At 46.0% G+C, this 17,327-nt stretch overlaps 1 protein-coding gene across 1 annotated transcript in view; it reads right to left on the bottom strand.

Moving 5' to 3' along the window:
- dsn1 (DSN1 component of MIS12 kinetochore complex) overlaps positions 1-17,327 on the bottom strand; it is a 33,074-nt gene that overhangs the window by 3,299 nt on the left and 12,448 nt on the right. Inside the window, exons 6-11 of the mRNA XM_078531086.1 lie at positions 16,581-16,654; positions 14,725-14,797; positions 11,047-11,134; positions 6,793-6,852; positions 4,227-4,298; positions 2,899-3,046 (exon numbers count right to left, since the gene is read on the bottom strand). Of these exons, the coding sequence (XP_078387212.1) occupies positions 2,899-3,046; positions 4,227-4,298; positions 6,793-6,852; positions 11,047-11,134; positions 14,725-14,797; positions 16,581-16,654 (515 nt within the window). The remainder of the gene's footprint in view (positions 1-2,898; positions 3,047-4,226; positions 4,299-6,792; positions 6,853-11,046; positions 11,135-14,724; positions 14,798-16,580; positions 16,655-17,327) is intronic.

Below are 17,327 nucleotides of genomic sequence, written 5' to 3'. Positions count from 1 at the left end.
CCCTGGCTGCTTGCTTTATATATGGGGAAACGGAAGTGACAGTTCAGGGCTCACTGTACAAGCCCTTAGCGACTGATGAGTTTCGGTTGGCCCACTCACTCTGCTGGGTCTGGCTTTAAATTCCTTTGCTTCTGTATTTGTGGCCCACCCAAGCCTTGCTTCCAGCCACTTTTCAGTTTTCCGTGATGTGTAAACAGATGCGGTGAACACCAATGGGGATTGATCTGTAGGGGCCTCACTGTTTGAAGGGAGAGTGGTGGCAGTCATTGCGCTGAAAGGTTAGTGTGTCACCAGGTCTCGGGAGTGAAGCCTATCCTGGTGACAGCTGCCCTTTGGGAAGTAGGTGACATCCAAAGCCAGTGACGACCTCCTGATACCAGGCTGCCAACCTGCTCATGGGAACCCATGCTGGATCAAACAGAGTGTAGTTCAGGTTGTTGGGCTATTGGTGAGGGGGGGGATGTCTTGTGTTCCCCTGCAATGTCTTCCTGGGAGTATCCACGGGGCAGATTTTGATCGGGATGAGGTGGGTTTGTATTATAGTTTCAGTTTTAGCATGTTTTACAAATTGATGAAGTGCTTGCTTTTGGATTTGAAAGGATTGGGGTGAGGAAGAGCAGGTACTGGGGACTAGTGATTAATGCAGTTCTATTGCATAGTGGTATTGTCACTGGACTGGTAATCCAGAGACCTAGGGGTAATGCTCTGGGGACCTGGGTTCAAATCCCACCACAGCGGATGGTAGAATTTGAATTCAATAAAAATCTGGAATTAAAAGTCTGATGATGATCATGAAACCATCGCTGATTGTTGTAAAAACCCATCTGGTTCACTGATGCCCTTTAGGGAAGGAAATCTGCCGTCCTTACCTGGTCTGGCCTACATGTGACTCCAGACCCACTGCAATGTGGTTGACTCTTAAATGCCCTCTGAACAAGGGGAATCAGGGATGGGCAATAAATGTTGGCCTAGCCAGCGACACCCACATCCCATGAATGAATTAAAAAAACAATTATCAATGCATCAAAAATCACAAGAGACAGGCTGGTATGGTGACCAGAGATATATCACCTAACAATTTCTCAGGTCGTTTACACACTGTCCAGATTTCTGTAGCTCCAATAACAATATTTTCATTGCTTTCTTGAGCCACAATTAAAACCATTAACCGTCTGTATAATGTTCCACACAATCTAAAATCACTGATGGAACACACTTCTAAAGGGAAAGGCAGCATTTACAGTCTGGACTGTCTCCCCTCCCAGCGTGTGCACACTCAAGCCTACATCAAGCAACGATTTACACGGCTGCTCGTGGGAGGTGTGATTGAAGATCTGCCCCCACATCACCATGGACTGAGGTTAAAGCCTCAATTACACCTGGGGTGATGAACCTCCAAGACGTATGAAGACCTCCAGCCTGTTGGGGGAGACACAGCTGGTGGCAACAGCTGGACTAGAGGGGCCGCTGGGAAAGCTTTTATATCCTACAAATAGGTGAAACGGAATTGGGCAGAGTTTCGGGGCTAGAGGGAGCTAGCTGTCTGTTCAGTTTAATGGGTCATCACTCTATCCTTGGTATCCAGATAAGGGCCTAATCAGAGCTCTGTACTGCTAATACACAACTGTCATCCCTTTGTATTCCAGCCCTAGAGATAAAGGTTGATATTCCAGCTCCTCCTCAGGTCTCTCTATTCCACCTGCTGACACTCAGACTGAGGCTTGATCTGCCTTCTTCACTCCCGCTAGAGTTGAACAATTACAGCTGTACCTGGATGGAAGCTGCCTAAACTGATCTCAACAGCTAGACGATGCACAAACAACAGCTTGCTCTGCCTCCTCAGCTCAGTGCCAATCTGGAAAGGGAAAGGGCAGAGCCCCAAGGAAATGATCAACAGGGGTCCATTAATGGGCAGGGAATATGGACCAACAGACTAACTCCTTCAACTCGCGTTTAAAAAAAGATAAATTTGTCCCATCAGACTTGTGGTTAAAAGTTACTCTGCCTCAAGTTCTACCTTCTCCCCATCCAACAGGTTTCTCTGTCTTCAGCTTACTGGTCCCGACCCTCTAACTGCTGTAAGAAATCGCTGTATAATAACGATATAAAATCATAAGAAATTTACTGAATATCATAGGAATGTCTCTCTCTTTCCCTTCCATAGCAACTTGCTGGGCTGACAATAGGTAGCGAAGACTGTTATCTCGGCCAAGGACATGTCTCTAGCACAAGCACTGAAACAAGACATTGCTAATCCTGGGAGGTGACTCCATGACCCATATATGAACCAACTGTCTCAATGTTAAACAGGACGTCCTAGCAAGCATTGAGCCACAAGATGACTTCATAGGCTCCCAACAGACGCATACATAAACATCCCAGAAATAAGGTAAATAAATGAACTACCAGGAGGGAAAAAAAATCACTTTGGACAAACAGTTTCTTGAGGTGGACCAATTCTGGCTCCGGCCTAACATATTGCTTAGCTCAAGAAGGCTGAAGAGCTTTTCAAAGTGATCCACACTGGCAATGACCTAACACTTTGTCTAACTCAAGGAGGCTGAAGTAAACAGAAGAAACTTCAACTTCCAGCCATGGAGATCAGCTTCTCCCAACCTGTGACCAGTAAATCATTGAGGAGACTGTCATCCTCAACCCTGGAGATCAGCTTCATTCTCCTTCCCTCTGTTAGTCTGATCTGGGACCAGGAAACCAATCTCACCTGTTACTGGTCAATATGTCTTTTTCTGCCTGTTTACATTATGTAAACTGTTGATTAATAAACCGCTTTAAAATCACCTATGACTTCAACCCCCTTTTTTGGGTAACCTGTGACTCCTGAACGAATATTTTACAACGCACTGCACCCCCGCTTCCCTTCCTGGCCAATGTACTCACTATACATTCCATATTCTGGAGAACTGACACATCCTTGTCCAGATAACACTGATAATCCGGTTTTGTCCTGATCACATCGATCTGTGAGTTCTCCATCATAGTGACTGGTTCGAGTGCCCCTCCAGCCAGCGTTGCTTTCTCCAAACCACTGAAATGAGTAAAATTAGAAGATTGTTTTAACAAGCGGCAACAGGAAACTGGATTCCAATATCTGCAAACAGAGAATGTCAGTCAGGTACAATGGACAGAATCAGTGGAGACAGATTTGCGGACAGGTACTCTCTCCAAAGAATGCCAGGTCAGCCCAGTTATGCCCTCTACCTCTCTCCCAAGCACTGTATAGGCTTTTGGAGAAAGTGTTTTGTTATCGGGTTGAAACCCTAGTTTAATCAGGTGGAGAGAATACCTGTCCCCAGATCTCCCTCCACTGCTTCTGTCCATTGTGCCTGACTGGTCAGGTTATTGATCCACTCCTGAATCTCACTCAGTAAAAAATGGCAACTGAAGTGACTGAGGATTTCACCATTAATATTATAATTAAAATAACATTGTTTGCTAGTATCTCCCTTTATTGGATTCAGTCGTGTGCATTAGGTGCATGGTGACCAACTCTCAGAGGGACACTCTTCACTTTGGCATAGGGGTCCATCAGAGCAGGGTGGGTGGTGCTGCCAGAGCTGTTAAAGTACACAAACGGAAGCAGAGCAGTTACTGCGCACGCACGAGAGTTAAAGGTCCGAATCGTGGAAGGAAGCGTGTCCTGGACAAATGCAACCTGAGACACGGGAATGTGGGCTCAACTACAGGACAGTCCCATAAAATAAGGGATGGCTGGTCACCCCGACTGGGGCCCCTCACCCGAACAAGCTCAGATACGGCAAGTATCAGCCTGTTGGACTGGAATGAAGCGATGTTCACAGCATAAGCGCAATCCCGTGCCAACACTTGTACTTTCTGGACAGCGAGAGAAGTGGGACTCCTGGCTTATTTTCTCTGGCCAGTACCAGACATGAGGGAGAACTGCTGCACCCCTCACGTCCACTGTTTCAACTCACATTTAAAGAAAATCACAGTGCTGCGGAAAAGTGGGCAAGAAGAGGAGGGTAGACAGAGCTGCAGAACACTGGGCGGGGTGGGGGGACGGTGTGTGGGGCTTGGCTTCAAGCGTGCGGTGTCTCTCTACATGGAGGGTGTGTACACTGCACATGAGCAAGTCATACGTGTGTGGGGCTTGGACAGGTTAAATGAGATTCCCACTCATATTGAGGGGGCTCCAGCATATCAGACACCCGGCTGACCAATGAAAAAAAAACCAATCAGGAACTTACGCGGCTGCATCCTCTGCTTTCTGACGATAGACTTCCAGCAGTTGATCCCAAGCCTTACACTCAACATTTAATCTACAACAGAAACAGCAGCACAGTGAAGAATTTTATTTGTTGCTAGCTTCCCTTCCCCTTTAAGACGTTGTCTCTTTGCTGAGCATCCTCTAAGAGCCACACAAAAAAAGACCAGAATCCAGAGAGTTTGAACCGCTGTCAGTAGAACATCGCATCATGGGGAACATTACAGCTCAACCCCATCTTGCCCTCTCGTGACTAGTTTCGAGGTTGGCTTTGCCACTATCTCCCATAAGTGGACCCCTTGTACCTTATATTCAGATGGTCTTCACTGCCCAAATATAGATACTAGAACCACATCTGTACCTCCCATACCTCCCTCTCACTGGACAGGCAATCAGACCAACATTTAGTGGAGCGAGATCAACTAGAGGCTATGGACTGGTTTATATATATATGTTATATATAATACATGAAGGGATGTAATGATTAGTGAACTTAATCTTGTAATATTCCTGATAACATCATCAGTGTCCCACCACCCAGCACCATACAGGTTTCTCATTAGCATTCTCCCATATCTAGTCTGCACTACACTTACAGAAAGAGATCGTGCTCGCTCACATCCCCACCACCTGTAGACACAGTTTGTGCCAAAGATTTGACCTCTGACCCTTGCCCAAATCCCTCTCTCACAGCCCATCAGGCAAGTTCCTGCTGCTTGAGTCACTCGAAATAGATCAGTGTATAAATATAGACTGGAATGAACCCCCATTGTCTCTAACTGGAGACCTTTATTGTCCAGTCGACTCATTCTATCCGAACTCCAATCATTAGTCCAGTGATTCACAGGGTACTGGAGGTGGGGGGGGAGCGTGGAGAATAACAGGGCGCCCACAGTTACCCTGGGGGGTGAATGACAGAGCACCCAGCATTAAGCTGAGATCAGGGACTTACTCTGGGACTATCCTGCTCTGTGTGGCTCAGTTACTCCCCAAGGAACTAAGGAGTCCAGATTAAAACTCTGAATTACTACACCTCAAATGTAGTAATTGCAGGACTAAACAAACTGCACACAAAGTCTAATTTCCACATTTTGGAATACCTAACATCAATTTATGTTCCTTAGATGTTGTACACAAGGAACTATAGAGTTGAACTCAAGTCTCATATTCCCACCTTTATTTAAATATAAAATTATTATATTACACAAACACACACACACAGACACATTAACCGCGCAGTTTCTCCATCATTGCCAATGTTAAAATTTGCAATCTAAAACAGCTTGGTCCTGATTCCTTTCCAATGCATTTACCAAACGATGACACTGAGCTACTGGAAGCTCTCCCGATGGTTCAGTGTTTAAGTTGCTCTGGGATCGAGCCGCACAGGCCTGCAAGGTATCAGAACACAAACAGGGTGCCGAGTCTATGTTAGCTGAACCTCAGCCAGAGCACATCAGTGATATCGGTCTGCTGAGAATGGCTAGGCTGGACACTGCCCAGCTTGCCACGTGAAGATCAAACAGCCTGCGGACATTCTGGGTCTCTGCACATACATGAAGAATAGTTGCTTGGAGAAGGCACCAGAGAGCGGTCAACACTCACGGAACTGCACCCCAAGGTAACCCGGGCTCCCAGGAAGAAATTATGATGCTGAAACGCCAAGTTCCACACAAACATCCCGAATTCCTGAAGGGAGCCACTTCCCATGCTGACTGACCTCCTAGTTTGAGAGAAGTTGCTATCCCTGAACATTAGGGCTGTAATTGCTCTAATCGAGAAGGCAAACAGCACCACCTGTAGGAAGATAATGGGACTGGTGATTTGGTGTAACACTGACTCAGGCATTAGCTCTGGGCTCTCCAATCCCGCCATGGGATAGTGCCCAGCTTCCTCTTGGTGACTCACCAGTACTTGGAACTGCAAAGTGCTGTGATTCACAAACTGACTTCATCTATTGAGGGAAAAAGAATACAGTCGGCGTTTAGAGAAATAATTTGGATTTATATTGCACTTTTACTACCGTTGTAAAATGTTTTGGGACATCCTAAGTACTTTGAAGTATGGTCACACTGTATTACATTGATTATTTACTGTCATTGATAGTGTAGGATGCACAGCAAGCCCCCACAAAGTGATCAGGCCATCTGTTTACATGATGTTAATTGAGAGATAAATACTGGCCAGGCCATCAGGCACGATTACCCTGCACTTCTTTCAAATAATGCCATGGGATCTTTTACATCCACCTGAGAACACGCTCAGGGCCTGAGCTTAATGTCTCAACTGAAAGCCAGCATCTCTGATAGTGCAGCACTTCTTAGTACTGGAGGGTCAGCCTGGACTTTTATGCTCAGGTCCGAGACTGGGTCTAGAGCCCACAAGCTTCTGACTCTCCAGCAGGAGCTCTGCGAACTGGGCCTTGCCTGGCACCAGTCCAAACTTCCGGGGCTTGTAAAGCGGTTTTTTACTGGGCAAAAAAAGCCCCTTTAAGATCTGGCAATACGATCCAGAGCTTTCACATGGAATGAGGTGTCAGGGTATCATACCTAGAAATGTCATCCTTTAGCTGCTTCATCATCATCTCAGTTTCTGGTGTGGGAAGAACGCTGAAAAATAAACATTGGGGTCACAAAAGCTGGCACTAGGAGGAGCTACTGTCAGGTGTAATACATAGTCAAGAGTGGTTATAGAAATCACACACAAACAAACAGGCTCTATGAGACAGAACAAGTTGAAGCACAAAACAACTGCAGTGTCAGGAATTATCCAGTGCCACTGACTGACGCAGAAAACAGCCGGCCTTTTCTAGGTATTTATTAAAGTGCGGAGGCAGTGTGTTGTAGGATACACCCTAATAGCAACGCTGGGGCGCAGTAATCTCAGGCACCAGCAGTGCAGGCTGACTGGCAGTAAGATCTCCCCATTGGGGCCAGACAGTCCTGCAGTAAGTTGGGGAAATCACTCTGCCAGTCAGTGTCTCCATGCTGGCATCTCCCTATCAGCTCGGCACCAAGCAGCACAGATCTCCAGCACGGTTCCCCAGGTGGGAATGGAGGGAGAGAATATTTTATACAGATACATCAACTTAAAAACTGCACCCAAAACGCTTGTCCAATTCCAGTTCGAAGGAAGCCCCCTCCCCTACTTTTCCCCAGTGTTGGGACCCTTGTTTGTCCTGATATATATTAACGATCTAGATCTGGGTGTGGAGGGGACAACTTCAAAGTTCACGGATGATACAAAACTTGGAAACATTGCAAACTGAGGACAACAGTATAGAACTTCAAAAGGACATGGACAAATTGGTGGAGTGGACATTTAGGTGGCAGATAAAGTTTAATACAGAGTAGTGTGAGGTAGGAAGAACATGGACAGATAATATAAAATAAGGGGTGTAACTCTAAAGGGTGTGCAGGAGCAGAGGGACCTGGGTGTTTATGTGCATGAGTCATTAAAGGTGGCAGGACAGATAGGCAGAGCAGTTAAAGCAGCACACAGTATCCTAGATAAAAGCAAAATACTGCGGAGGCTGGAAATCTGAAACAAAAACAAAAATAACTGGAAAAACTCAGCAGGTCTGACAGCATCTGTGGAGAGGAACACAGTTAACGTTTCGAGTCTGTTTGACTCTTCATCAGAATTAAGGAAAATAGAAATGAGGTGAAATATAAGCTGGCTGAGGGGGGTGGGACAGGTAGAGCTAGATAGAGGGCCAGTGATAGGTGGAGGCAAAGAGATTGCCAAAGATCTCACAGACAAAAGGACAAAGGGATGTTGACAGTGGTGATATTAGCTAAGGAATGTGCTAATAGTGACATTAAGGGTAGAAAGCAGGACGAGCAAGTGACAGATAGCCCTAGTGGGGGTGGGGTGGGGGGGGAAGGGATCGAAATAGGCAAAAAGGTGGAAATAAAACAATAGATGGAAATAAATTAAAAAATAATAGAAATAGGTGGGAAAAGAAAAATATATCTAAAAAAAATTTTTTTTAGAAGAAAGGGGGATCGGAAAGGGGGTGGGGATGGAGGAGAGAGTTCATGATCTAAAGTTGTTGAACTCAATGTTAAGCCCGGAAGGCTGCAAAGTGCCTAGTCGGAAGATGAGGTGCTGTTCCTCCAGTTTGCGTTGAGCTTCACTGGAACAATGCAGCAGGCCAAGGACGGGCATGTGGGCATGAGAGCAGGGTGGAGTGTTGAAATGGCAAGCGACAGGGAGGTCTGGGTCATGCTTGCGGACAGACTGAAGGTGTTCCGCAAAGCGGTCACCCAGTCTGCGTTTGGTCTCCAATGTAGAGGAAACCGCATTGGGAGCAGCGAATGCAGTAGATCAAATTGAGAGAAGTGCAAGTGAAATGCTGCTTCACTTGAAAGGAGTGTTTGGGCCCTTGGATGGTGAGGAGAGGGTAAGTGAAGGGGCAGATGTTGCATCTTCTGCGGTTGCATGGGAAGGTGCCGTGGAAGGGGTTTGAGGTGTAGGTGGTGATGGAGGAGTGGACCAGGGTGTCCTGGAGGGAACGGTCCCTACGGAATGCCACCCGGCGGGGGAGGGGAGGACAGAGAGATAAGGGAAGATGTGTTTGGTGGTGGCATTGTGCTGGAGTTGGCGGAGGATGATCCTTTGAATGCGGAGGCTGGTGGGGTGATAAGTGAGGACAAGCGGGACCCTATCATGGTTCTGGGAGGGAGAGGAAGATGTGAGGGCAGAGGCGCGGGAGATTGGCCGGACACGGTTGAGGGCCCTGTCAACCACCGTGGGTGGAATACCTCAGTTAAGGAAGAAGGAAGACATGTCAGAGGAACTGTTTTGGAAAGTGATATCAGAACAGATGTGACGGAGGCGAAGGAACTGAGAGAATGGGATGGAGTCTTTACAGGAAGCGGGGTGCGAGGAGCTGTTGTCGAGGTAGCTGTGGGGGTCGGTAGGCTTGTAATGAATATTGGCGAACAGTCTATCACCGGAAACTGAGACAGAGGGGTCAAGGTAGGGAAGGGAAGTGTCAGTGATGGACCATGTGAAAATGATGGAGGGGTGGAAATTGGAAGCAAAATTAATAAACTTTTCCAGGTCCAGTCGAGAGCATGAAGCAGCACCGAAGCAATCATCGATGTACCGGAGAAAGAGTTGTGGGAGGGGGCCTGAGTAGGACTGGAACAAGGAATGTTCCACATACCCCATAAAGAGACAGACATAACTGAGGCCCATACAGGTACCCACAGCCATACCTTTTATTTGGAGGAAGTGAGACGAGTTTAAGGAGAAATTGTTCAGTAAGAGAACAAGTTCAGCCAGACGGAGGAGAGTAGTGGTAGATGGGGATTGTTCAGGCCTCTGTTCGAGGAAGAAGTGGAGAGCCCTCAGACCATCCCGGTGGGGGATGGAGGTGTAGAGGGATTGGACGTCCATGGTGAAGAGGAGGCGGTTGGGGCCAGGGAACTGGAAATTGTTGATATGATGTAGGGCGTCTGAGGAATCACAGATGTAGGTGGGAAGGGACTGGACAAGGGGAGAGAGAATGGAGTCAAGATAGCAAGAAATGAGTTCCATGGGGCAGGAACAGGCTGACATGATCGGTCTGCCGGGACAGTCCTGTTTGTGGATTTTGGGTAGGAGGTAGAAGCGGGCCGTCCAAGGTTGGGAGACTATGAGGTTGGAAGCTGTGGAGGGAAGATCTCCAGAGGAGATGAGGTCAGTGACAGTCCTGAAAACAATGGCTTGATGTTCAGTGGTGGGGTCATGGTCCAGGGGAAGGTAAGAGGAAGTGTCTGCGAGTTGACGCTCAGCCTCTGTGAGGTAGAAGTCAGTGTACCAGACAACAACAGCACCACCCTTGTCAGCAGGTTTGATGACAATGTCAGGGTTGGACCTGAGAGAATGGAGTGCAGTAAATTCAGAAAGAGACAGGTTAGAGTGGGTGAGAGGAGCTGAGAAATTGAGACGACTGATGTCACACCGACAGTTCTCAATGAAAAGATCAAGAGCAGGTAAGAATCCAGAGGGAGGGGTCCAGGTGGAGGGAGAATATTGGATATGGGTAAAAGGATCCCTTGAAGAGGGAGAGGACTCCTGCCCAAAGAAGTGAGCACAGAGACGAAGGAACCTAGACTTTATTAATAGGGGCAGAGAGTACAAGTGCAAGGAAGTTACGCTGAACTTGTACAGGGCACTAGTTAGACCTCACCTGGAGTATTGTGTACAGTTCTGGGTGCCACACTTTAGGAAGGATGTGAACGCAGTGGAGAGAGAGCAGATGAGGTTTACAAAAATGTTTCCAGGGATGAGAAACTTCAGTTATGAAGATAGACTGGAGAAGTTGGGACTGTCCTCCTTGGAGAGGAGAAGGCTAAGAGGAGATTTGATAGAGGCGTTCAAAATCATGAGGGGGTAAACAGATTAGATAGGGGGAAACTGTGCCCGCTCGTAAAAGGATCGAAAACGAGGGGGCATAGATTTAAGCTGATTTGCAAATGAAGCAAATGCGATGAGAGAAAAACTTTTTCACACCAGCAAGTGGTTCGGGTCTGGAATGCACTGCCTGGAAGTGTGGCGGAGGCAGGTTCAATCGAGGAATTCAGGAGGACATTAGATAATTATTTAAATAGAAACAATGTGCAGGGTTAAGGGGAAAAGGCAGGAGAATGGCACGGAGTCATAACGCTCATTCGGAGAGCTGGTGCAGATGCGATGGGCTGAATGGCCTCCTGCACTGTAACAATTCTGTGAAAGCCACAAGAATCATTAACATGGACTCTCCAGCAAATGTGGTAAAGTCTAAGGCTCGCCTCTTCCTTTGGGTCACTTACTCGTCTGGTTTCTCTGTGCATTTCCTCAGAGTCCCGTCTAGTTTCATCGTCTCTACAATGCGCTTAACGTCACCGGAAATATCAGAGGCTGCAGGTACAAAGAATAAAAGATCAAACCGAGAAAGAGAAAAACACAGCACCATCGAACAGGCTGTGCACCACCTTCCTAATCCTGGCCATATCACTGAGGGGCTGCAGCCAAAGGGCAGGCATTTCTCTGGATAAACTCTCTAGACAGTGATAAACAAAGGAACTGCTATTTACAAAGAGCTTTGATCCAGTTTGATGCAGCAGCTGTGAGCGATTTATTATTTTCCACTTCACAATGAGCTTACTAATGACTGGTACATTACTGCTACGATTCACTCCACTGTTTAACACATTCGTTTGGCAGGTAAAGTCCAATCTCAGAAGGGAAAGCATTCAAGGTAGTAGATGACTTCAGCATGGCTAGGGTAAGAGATCATCTGTATTCCCAGCCAGACAGAGTGCGATGCGTCAAGGTGAAAGAAAGGAGACAAGAAATGAGACAGAGACAGAGAGGAGTGAGAAAGTGAAAGGAGTGAAATAGGCAGAACAAGCAAGTGAAAGAAAAAGTGAGAGAGAAAATCAACCACCTGCTATCATGAAGAATTTTGATCCAGGTTATTTTGCTTTAGTTCCTCTCAGAGGCTGCACCAGCTTTTGATGGGGGAAACACGCACAAGTAGTCAAAGCCTCTGCAGTGTCGATGTTGTATAGTCGACAACTTGCTGCATCAGATGACCGACACACAACCTTCAATGAAACTGCCCTGGACGGGATAGGCTCCAACCTTCAGGAGACTCTTCTTCCTGCAACTGCACAGAGTGTCACACTGGGGCCTGGTGGATTGGAGTGTCCGAGTCATGGCATTGAACAGGCCCGGAGAGTGGTTAGAATGTGGGACTCGCTACAAGGAGTAGTCGAGGCGAATATTGTAGATGTCTTTCAGGGGGAACTAGGTAAACATGTGGGAGAAAGGAATATTAGTAATGTGGGAAGAAACTCATATTGAGTCTAAATGGGAGCGCAGACTGTTGGATTGAATGGCCTGTTTTTGTTGTGTAAATTCCATGTGGTTCTATGGATCAGCTTGCCTCCTCCTCCTCCTCCATTAACTGCGATTCACTGCTTACATATAGACTCTTTATAGATTTAGAGAGTTAAAAACATGACAAGCACAAACACTACTTATTTATTTTTACTTCACATAAGTTTGGCTTGCATGTTTCAGCCTACTCGTACAGGTCAGCCCTACCTTCCTATAGTCCAGGGAATGCTTTCACTAATCAGGTATCACCCGTGGCTCAGTGGGTAGTGCTCTTGCCTCAGTCAGGAAGGAGTCTGGGAGTTCAAGTCCCACTTGAGGGCTTGAGCAGAAGAAGAAAAAAAAAAATCAAGGTTCGCACTCCAGTGCAGTACTGAGGGAGTGCTGCTCTGTTGGATGAGATATGAACTCGAGGCCCTGCCTGCTTCTCAGGTGGACGTAAAAGATCCCATGGCGCTATTACAAAAGGGGGAGCAGCAGAATTATCTCCAGTGTCCCAGTCAACGTTTATCTCTTAACCAGTGTCAGCAAAACAGATGACCTCATAATTGCTGTTTGTGGGAGCTTGCTGTGCACAAACTGACTGCCATGTTTCCTATGCTACTACAGTGACTACACTTCAAAAATACTTCATTGGCTGTAAAGCGTTTTGAGACATCTGGTGATTGTGAGAGAGGTGCTATATAAACGCAGGTCTTTCTGGTTGTTTTTAAGAGGACGTCGTAGTGTGTCCAGGGCACAAACAGGTGTTAAATTCACCTTACAAATTCACGGATCTTCAGAAAACAAAGTCTGGAAGTAAGAGACGAAGTAAATAGTACTTGTGATACAGCACTCATTAAGTCAGCTTCGTGAGCACCTTTGGGAGCGGAAAACGCACAGCCCGTGACCACATCGCTAAACTAGATCTAAATAGCAGCTCCTGCCCTTATCTCGCCATCTAAGGAAGTTATCGCGCTCAACAGTCTCTCAAAATAAAATCTTTAGGCAGACAGATGGATTTCAAAAGCAACAGGCTGATAAATATCTTCACAAAGCCAATTACACCAAGCAGAATTAGATTCATAAAATGATGCAGTACAGGAAAACAGCACTGTGCTCCACCAATTTTCAACGGAAGCTCTCAAGGACATATATTTGGACAAATGCCACAAAACTTGTATGTTTGGATGGAATAGCTGGGCTCCCCCTTCAGACACTAACTAATTCTATAATAATCATATAAAATTATGCTGGTTCTGCGGCCGAGGGCAGTTTATTTTAAAACCTCTTATATGTATTATGACAGAATTAAACAAGTCTGTGCAAAGCTAAATCCTTATGTATTTACAAAAAAAATCGACCCCCCGGTTATATGCAAGCTCATAATTAACATTAGCATCAGCCCGAGACCACCTGCTGCATCTTGGTCCATCCCCCAGTGTCAGTTCCTGGACACGGCAACATTATTTAATTCTTTTCAGTTCTTTATGCACACAGGTACACAGTTAGTCTGACAGGTTGATCAGCTTTTGAACATCTGATCTTATGTAGAGGTGGAAGCAAGTCCTGGCTACTCACCACACCCCACGCTTAAGTCAATTAAATGAAGTGAGTGGCTTGCCGGAGAGTTTTACATCAACTTTTCACAGGCTAGAGCGCTGGCCAGCACACAGATAAAGCTGCTCAATTCAAAGACCCCCACAGGCAACAGCTTACACTTATTTAACACTAAGTTCCAAGACACTTAACAAGAGCATTATTAAATGAAGAAAAATTGAGTCAGGGGCAGGTGATCAAACGTTTGATCAAAGAGGTAGGTTTTAAGCAACATCCTAAAGGAGAGAGAGGCCGAAAGGGTTAGGGAAGTTCTGAGCCAAGGTAGCTGAAAGCACAGTGGGGTGGAGTGATTAAAATTGGAGTTGTGCAAGAGAATTGGAGGAGTGCAGAGGGTTGTAAGGCTGGAGGAGGTTATAGGGATTGGGAAGAGAGGGGCCATGGAGGGACTTGAAAATGTCACATACAATTAACCACACACAGCTCTGCAAGGGAAGATCAAGTCCTCGTCCACAATCGGAAGCCAGGAAACTCACTGTGGCGGTTCACGTCAACAGGAGCAGAGGCTGAGGGAAAGCTTTCGTATTCAATCTTTTTGCTGGGCAACTGCATTGACATTTTCATGACAGTATAACTGAGGTCGGAGCAGTCTAGATTCTGTGGAAAAGTAGAGGTGAACATTTCCTTGCTCCATTATCAACCAGCTCGAGGCTTCAACTCAGTGGGCTGCAGAGTTGCAGTTTGGTTTGGGTCTATGGAATGTTTTTCCCTCGTGCTTCTAATGAGGTCACGATGCTACTGATATGAGAAGCGCCAGGGCAGAGAGAAACACCTGCTTATTTGACCTCCATACACACAGCTCCTGTCCCGGGCACCAGAACCTGCGAGACTTGACAATAGAAGGTGGCAGTACAAACCTGGTCGATGGGAATGCCAAACGCTTGCAGACGATATACTGTATGCAGCAAGGCAAAAGAGTAACTCCACTCACGGGTGCTCAACTTAACTGAGAAAGAAAAGCTTTGCGCAGGCAATAAATTAGAGATGACAGACTGAAGATATTTCTGACTCACCATGTGCTTGAAAGGCATCTAGACTGAAACCCTTTAGCGGTTCCAAGGAGCCTTGCAGCTTCTGCAGAGTAAACTGAGAGAGAAAAACATTAACTGCTTTACATCTATTGATCCAAAAATAAAACCTGATATCCAAAAGAAACATATCTTTTCAAATATGTATGAATACTAAAGTCCATTATAGTTAAGCCAGTGCATAGTGGCTTAAACTTAGCTACAAGCTTGTTATGATCCCAGACCAGACCCCCAAATTTGGTATGATCCAGATAGGGACCAGTAACTTTTTTTTGTTGAAGTTGACAAAGTTTGAAATCTCAGTTACTTACAAGGGAATAAAGCCACAAACTTCCACGGTTTTAAACAAAATAAATTTTACCGTACACAAGTTAGAAAAGCAAACAGCTAATACTATCTATCTCATATTCTAACAAATAGAATTACCATGAGTAAACGGGAATCAACAGGCAAGCTGTAGCTGAACACACTACAAACAGCGCATTAAAATGACAGACTCAACCGAGACAGGTCGCCTGAATATTCTCAGCAACCCACCCAGATGTTAGTGAGTCACAAAAATTCTTGAAAACTATGTCTTCCCCCGAGGGATTTCAACACTTCTTTCGAAGATTAGCCTCCGATTTCCTTCAAAAGCCGCTCCAACTCGGACTACCTCGATGGCTGCTTGCCTCAAAGTTGTCACTCTCTCCTCCCGAGACTGCGTCCCACTGGATTCACGAGGCTGCACTACAGCATCTAACCACCGGCACAACTCCAGCTCTGTAGCAGGCGGCTGCTGTTTATAGGCTTTTCTTTGCCCCGGCTGCCAACTTCACAGAGCTATCAATGAATCACCGATCCCAGCACTGTGGCTACTCTGAGCAGAACACCACTGCCCATGGGCTTTCCTAAGCCCCAACTCTCAGCAGCACCGATCTACCGACGGCTCTCAGGGCTTCTCTGAGCTCCATCCCCCTCAGCAGCATGGAGGCAACGGCAGCACTTCAGCTGCGTGGAGCCAATCTAAACCTCCGTCTGTTCCCAACTAACTGGCACCTTCAACTGATGTGAGACCTATTATCCACCCCCAACAGAGTTCGGTCCCTTTTCCTAGGCAGAATTTGACGTACATTCTATGTCTTAAATGTACCCACCTGCACCCCCCACAAAATTGGCAGAATTAAAAACTTTTCAAAAGTAAAAAAGGGAAAAGCGAATCGAGCCCTGGGAGGGGGAGAGTGACAATTTTGAGGCAAGCAGCCATCGAGGCAGTCTGAGTCGGAGCGGCTTTTGAAGGAAATCGGAGGCTAATCTTTGAAAGAGGTGCTGAAATCCCTCGGGGGAAGACATAGTTTTCAAGAATTTTTGTGACTCACTAACATCTGGGTGGGTTGCTGAGAATATTCAGGTGACCTGTCTCGGTTGAGTCTGCCATTTTAATGCGCTGCTTGTGGTGTGTTCAACTACTGCTTGCCTGTTGATTCACATTTACCTCATGGTAATTCTGAATGTTAAGAGTATGAGATAGATAGTATTAGCTGTTGGCTTTTCTAACTTGTGTACAGTAAAACGCCTTTTGTTTAAAACCGTGGAATTTTGTAGCTTTATTCCCTGAAGCAATGCTGGAGCCCCAGATTACGAACACCCACCCTTTTGGTTGTAACCGTTGGGTAGGGTGCGACAGGAAGATTAAAAAGCACAAATTCATTTACTCGTCTAAACGTGAACATTTGCTTAAAACAGTCGACGTTGGACACAAGAAAACTTCACATCTCCACTGTTAATTTTTACTGAAATCCCAGTGATTACACCAATGTCAGAACTTACAGAAAGCAAAATGGATCCCCAAAGTTTCATACCTCCAAACACACATGAAACAGCAGTGCCAGTCTTTCATCCTCAGGCAAATCCAGCCGGATTCCCTCACGGATCTCTGAAGAAATGGATAAAGTTGAAAAGCTAGAGGTAAAATGCTCATTTAAAACCTATTCAGAGTTTCCAACCGCAGAATATTTACACTCCTGGTGTAGTAATCATTTGAAGAAATGCACTGTATTATTCTGATGTTAAAAACTCCAGCCTCAATTTTTCAAGGTCACGCTAGGATCTACACGAGCAGCTCTGAGTTGCACACTTGGAAATTATGTGATCTTGATGAGCGGTGCCAGGTGATTATAATGCCGGGGGGACACACGTTTATTTACGCTGCATTATTGCATTCTGTAAGGGAGATCAAGGCAAGAGCCTCAGAACAATAGCTTGAGCGGGAGAGAACCAGAAAAATGTAGGCGGTTTCTCTTGGCTGGATTGTGGTTTAGAGTGAAGCTGGTCAGAAAGGCAACTCATTACACCAGACAAGGTAACATAAAGATAGATTTGTCTTTATACAGCACTTTTCATTACATCAGGATATCCCAAATATCACAACCAACTAAACACTTCCTGAAGCACAGTAACTGTTGTAAAGAAGGCAAACAAAGCAACCAAGACCCCCCCCTACCACAAACAGCAGTATGATAATGACCAAGTAATCAGTGATTTTCTTGACAAATAAATATTAGGAACACAGGACCAGGAGAAGACCATAACTCCTCAAGCCTGTTCTG

Source organism: Cetorhinus maximus, chromosome 28 (genome assembly GCF_964194155.1).
Source record: "Cetorhinus maximus chromosome 28, sCetMax3.hap1.1, whole genome shotgun sequence".
Taxonomy (NCBI): domain Eukaryota; kingdom Metazoa; phylum Chordata; class Chondrichthyes; order Lamniformes; family Cetorhinidae; genus Cetorhinus; species Cetorhinus maximus.
This window is presented reverse-complemented; position numbering and strand designations above follow the sequence as displayed.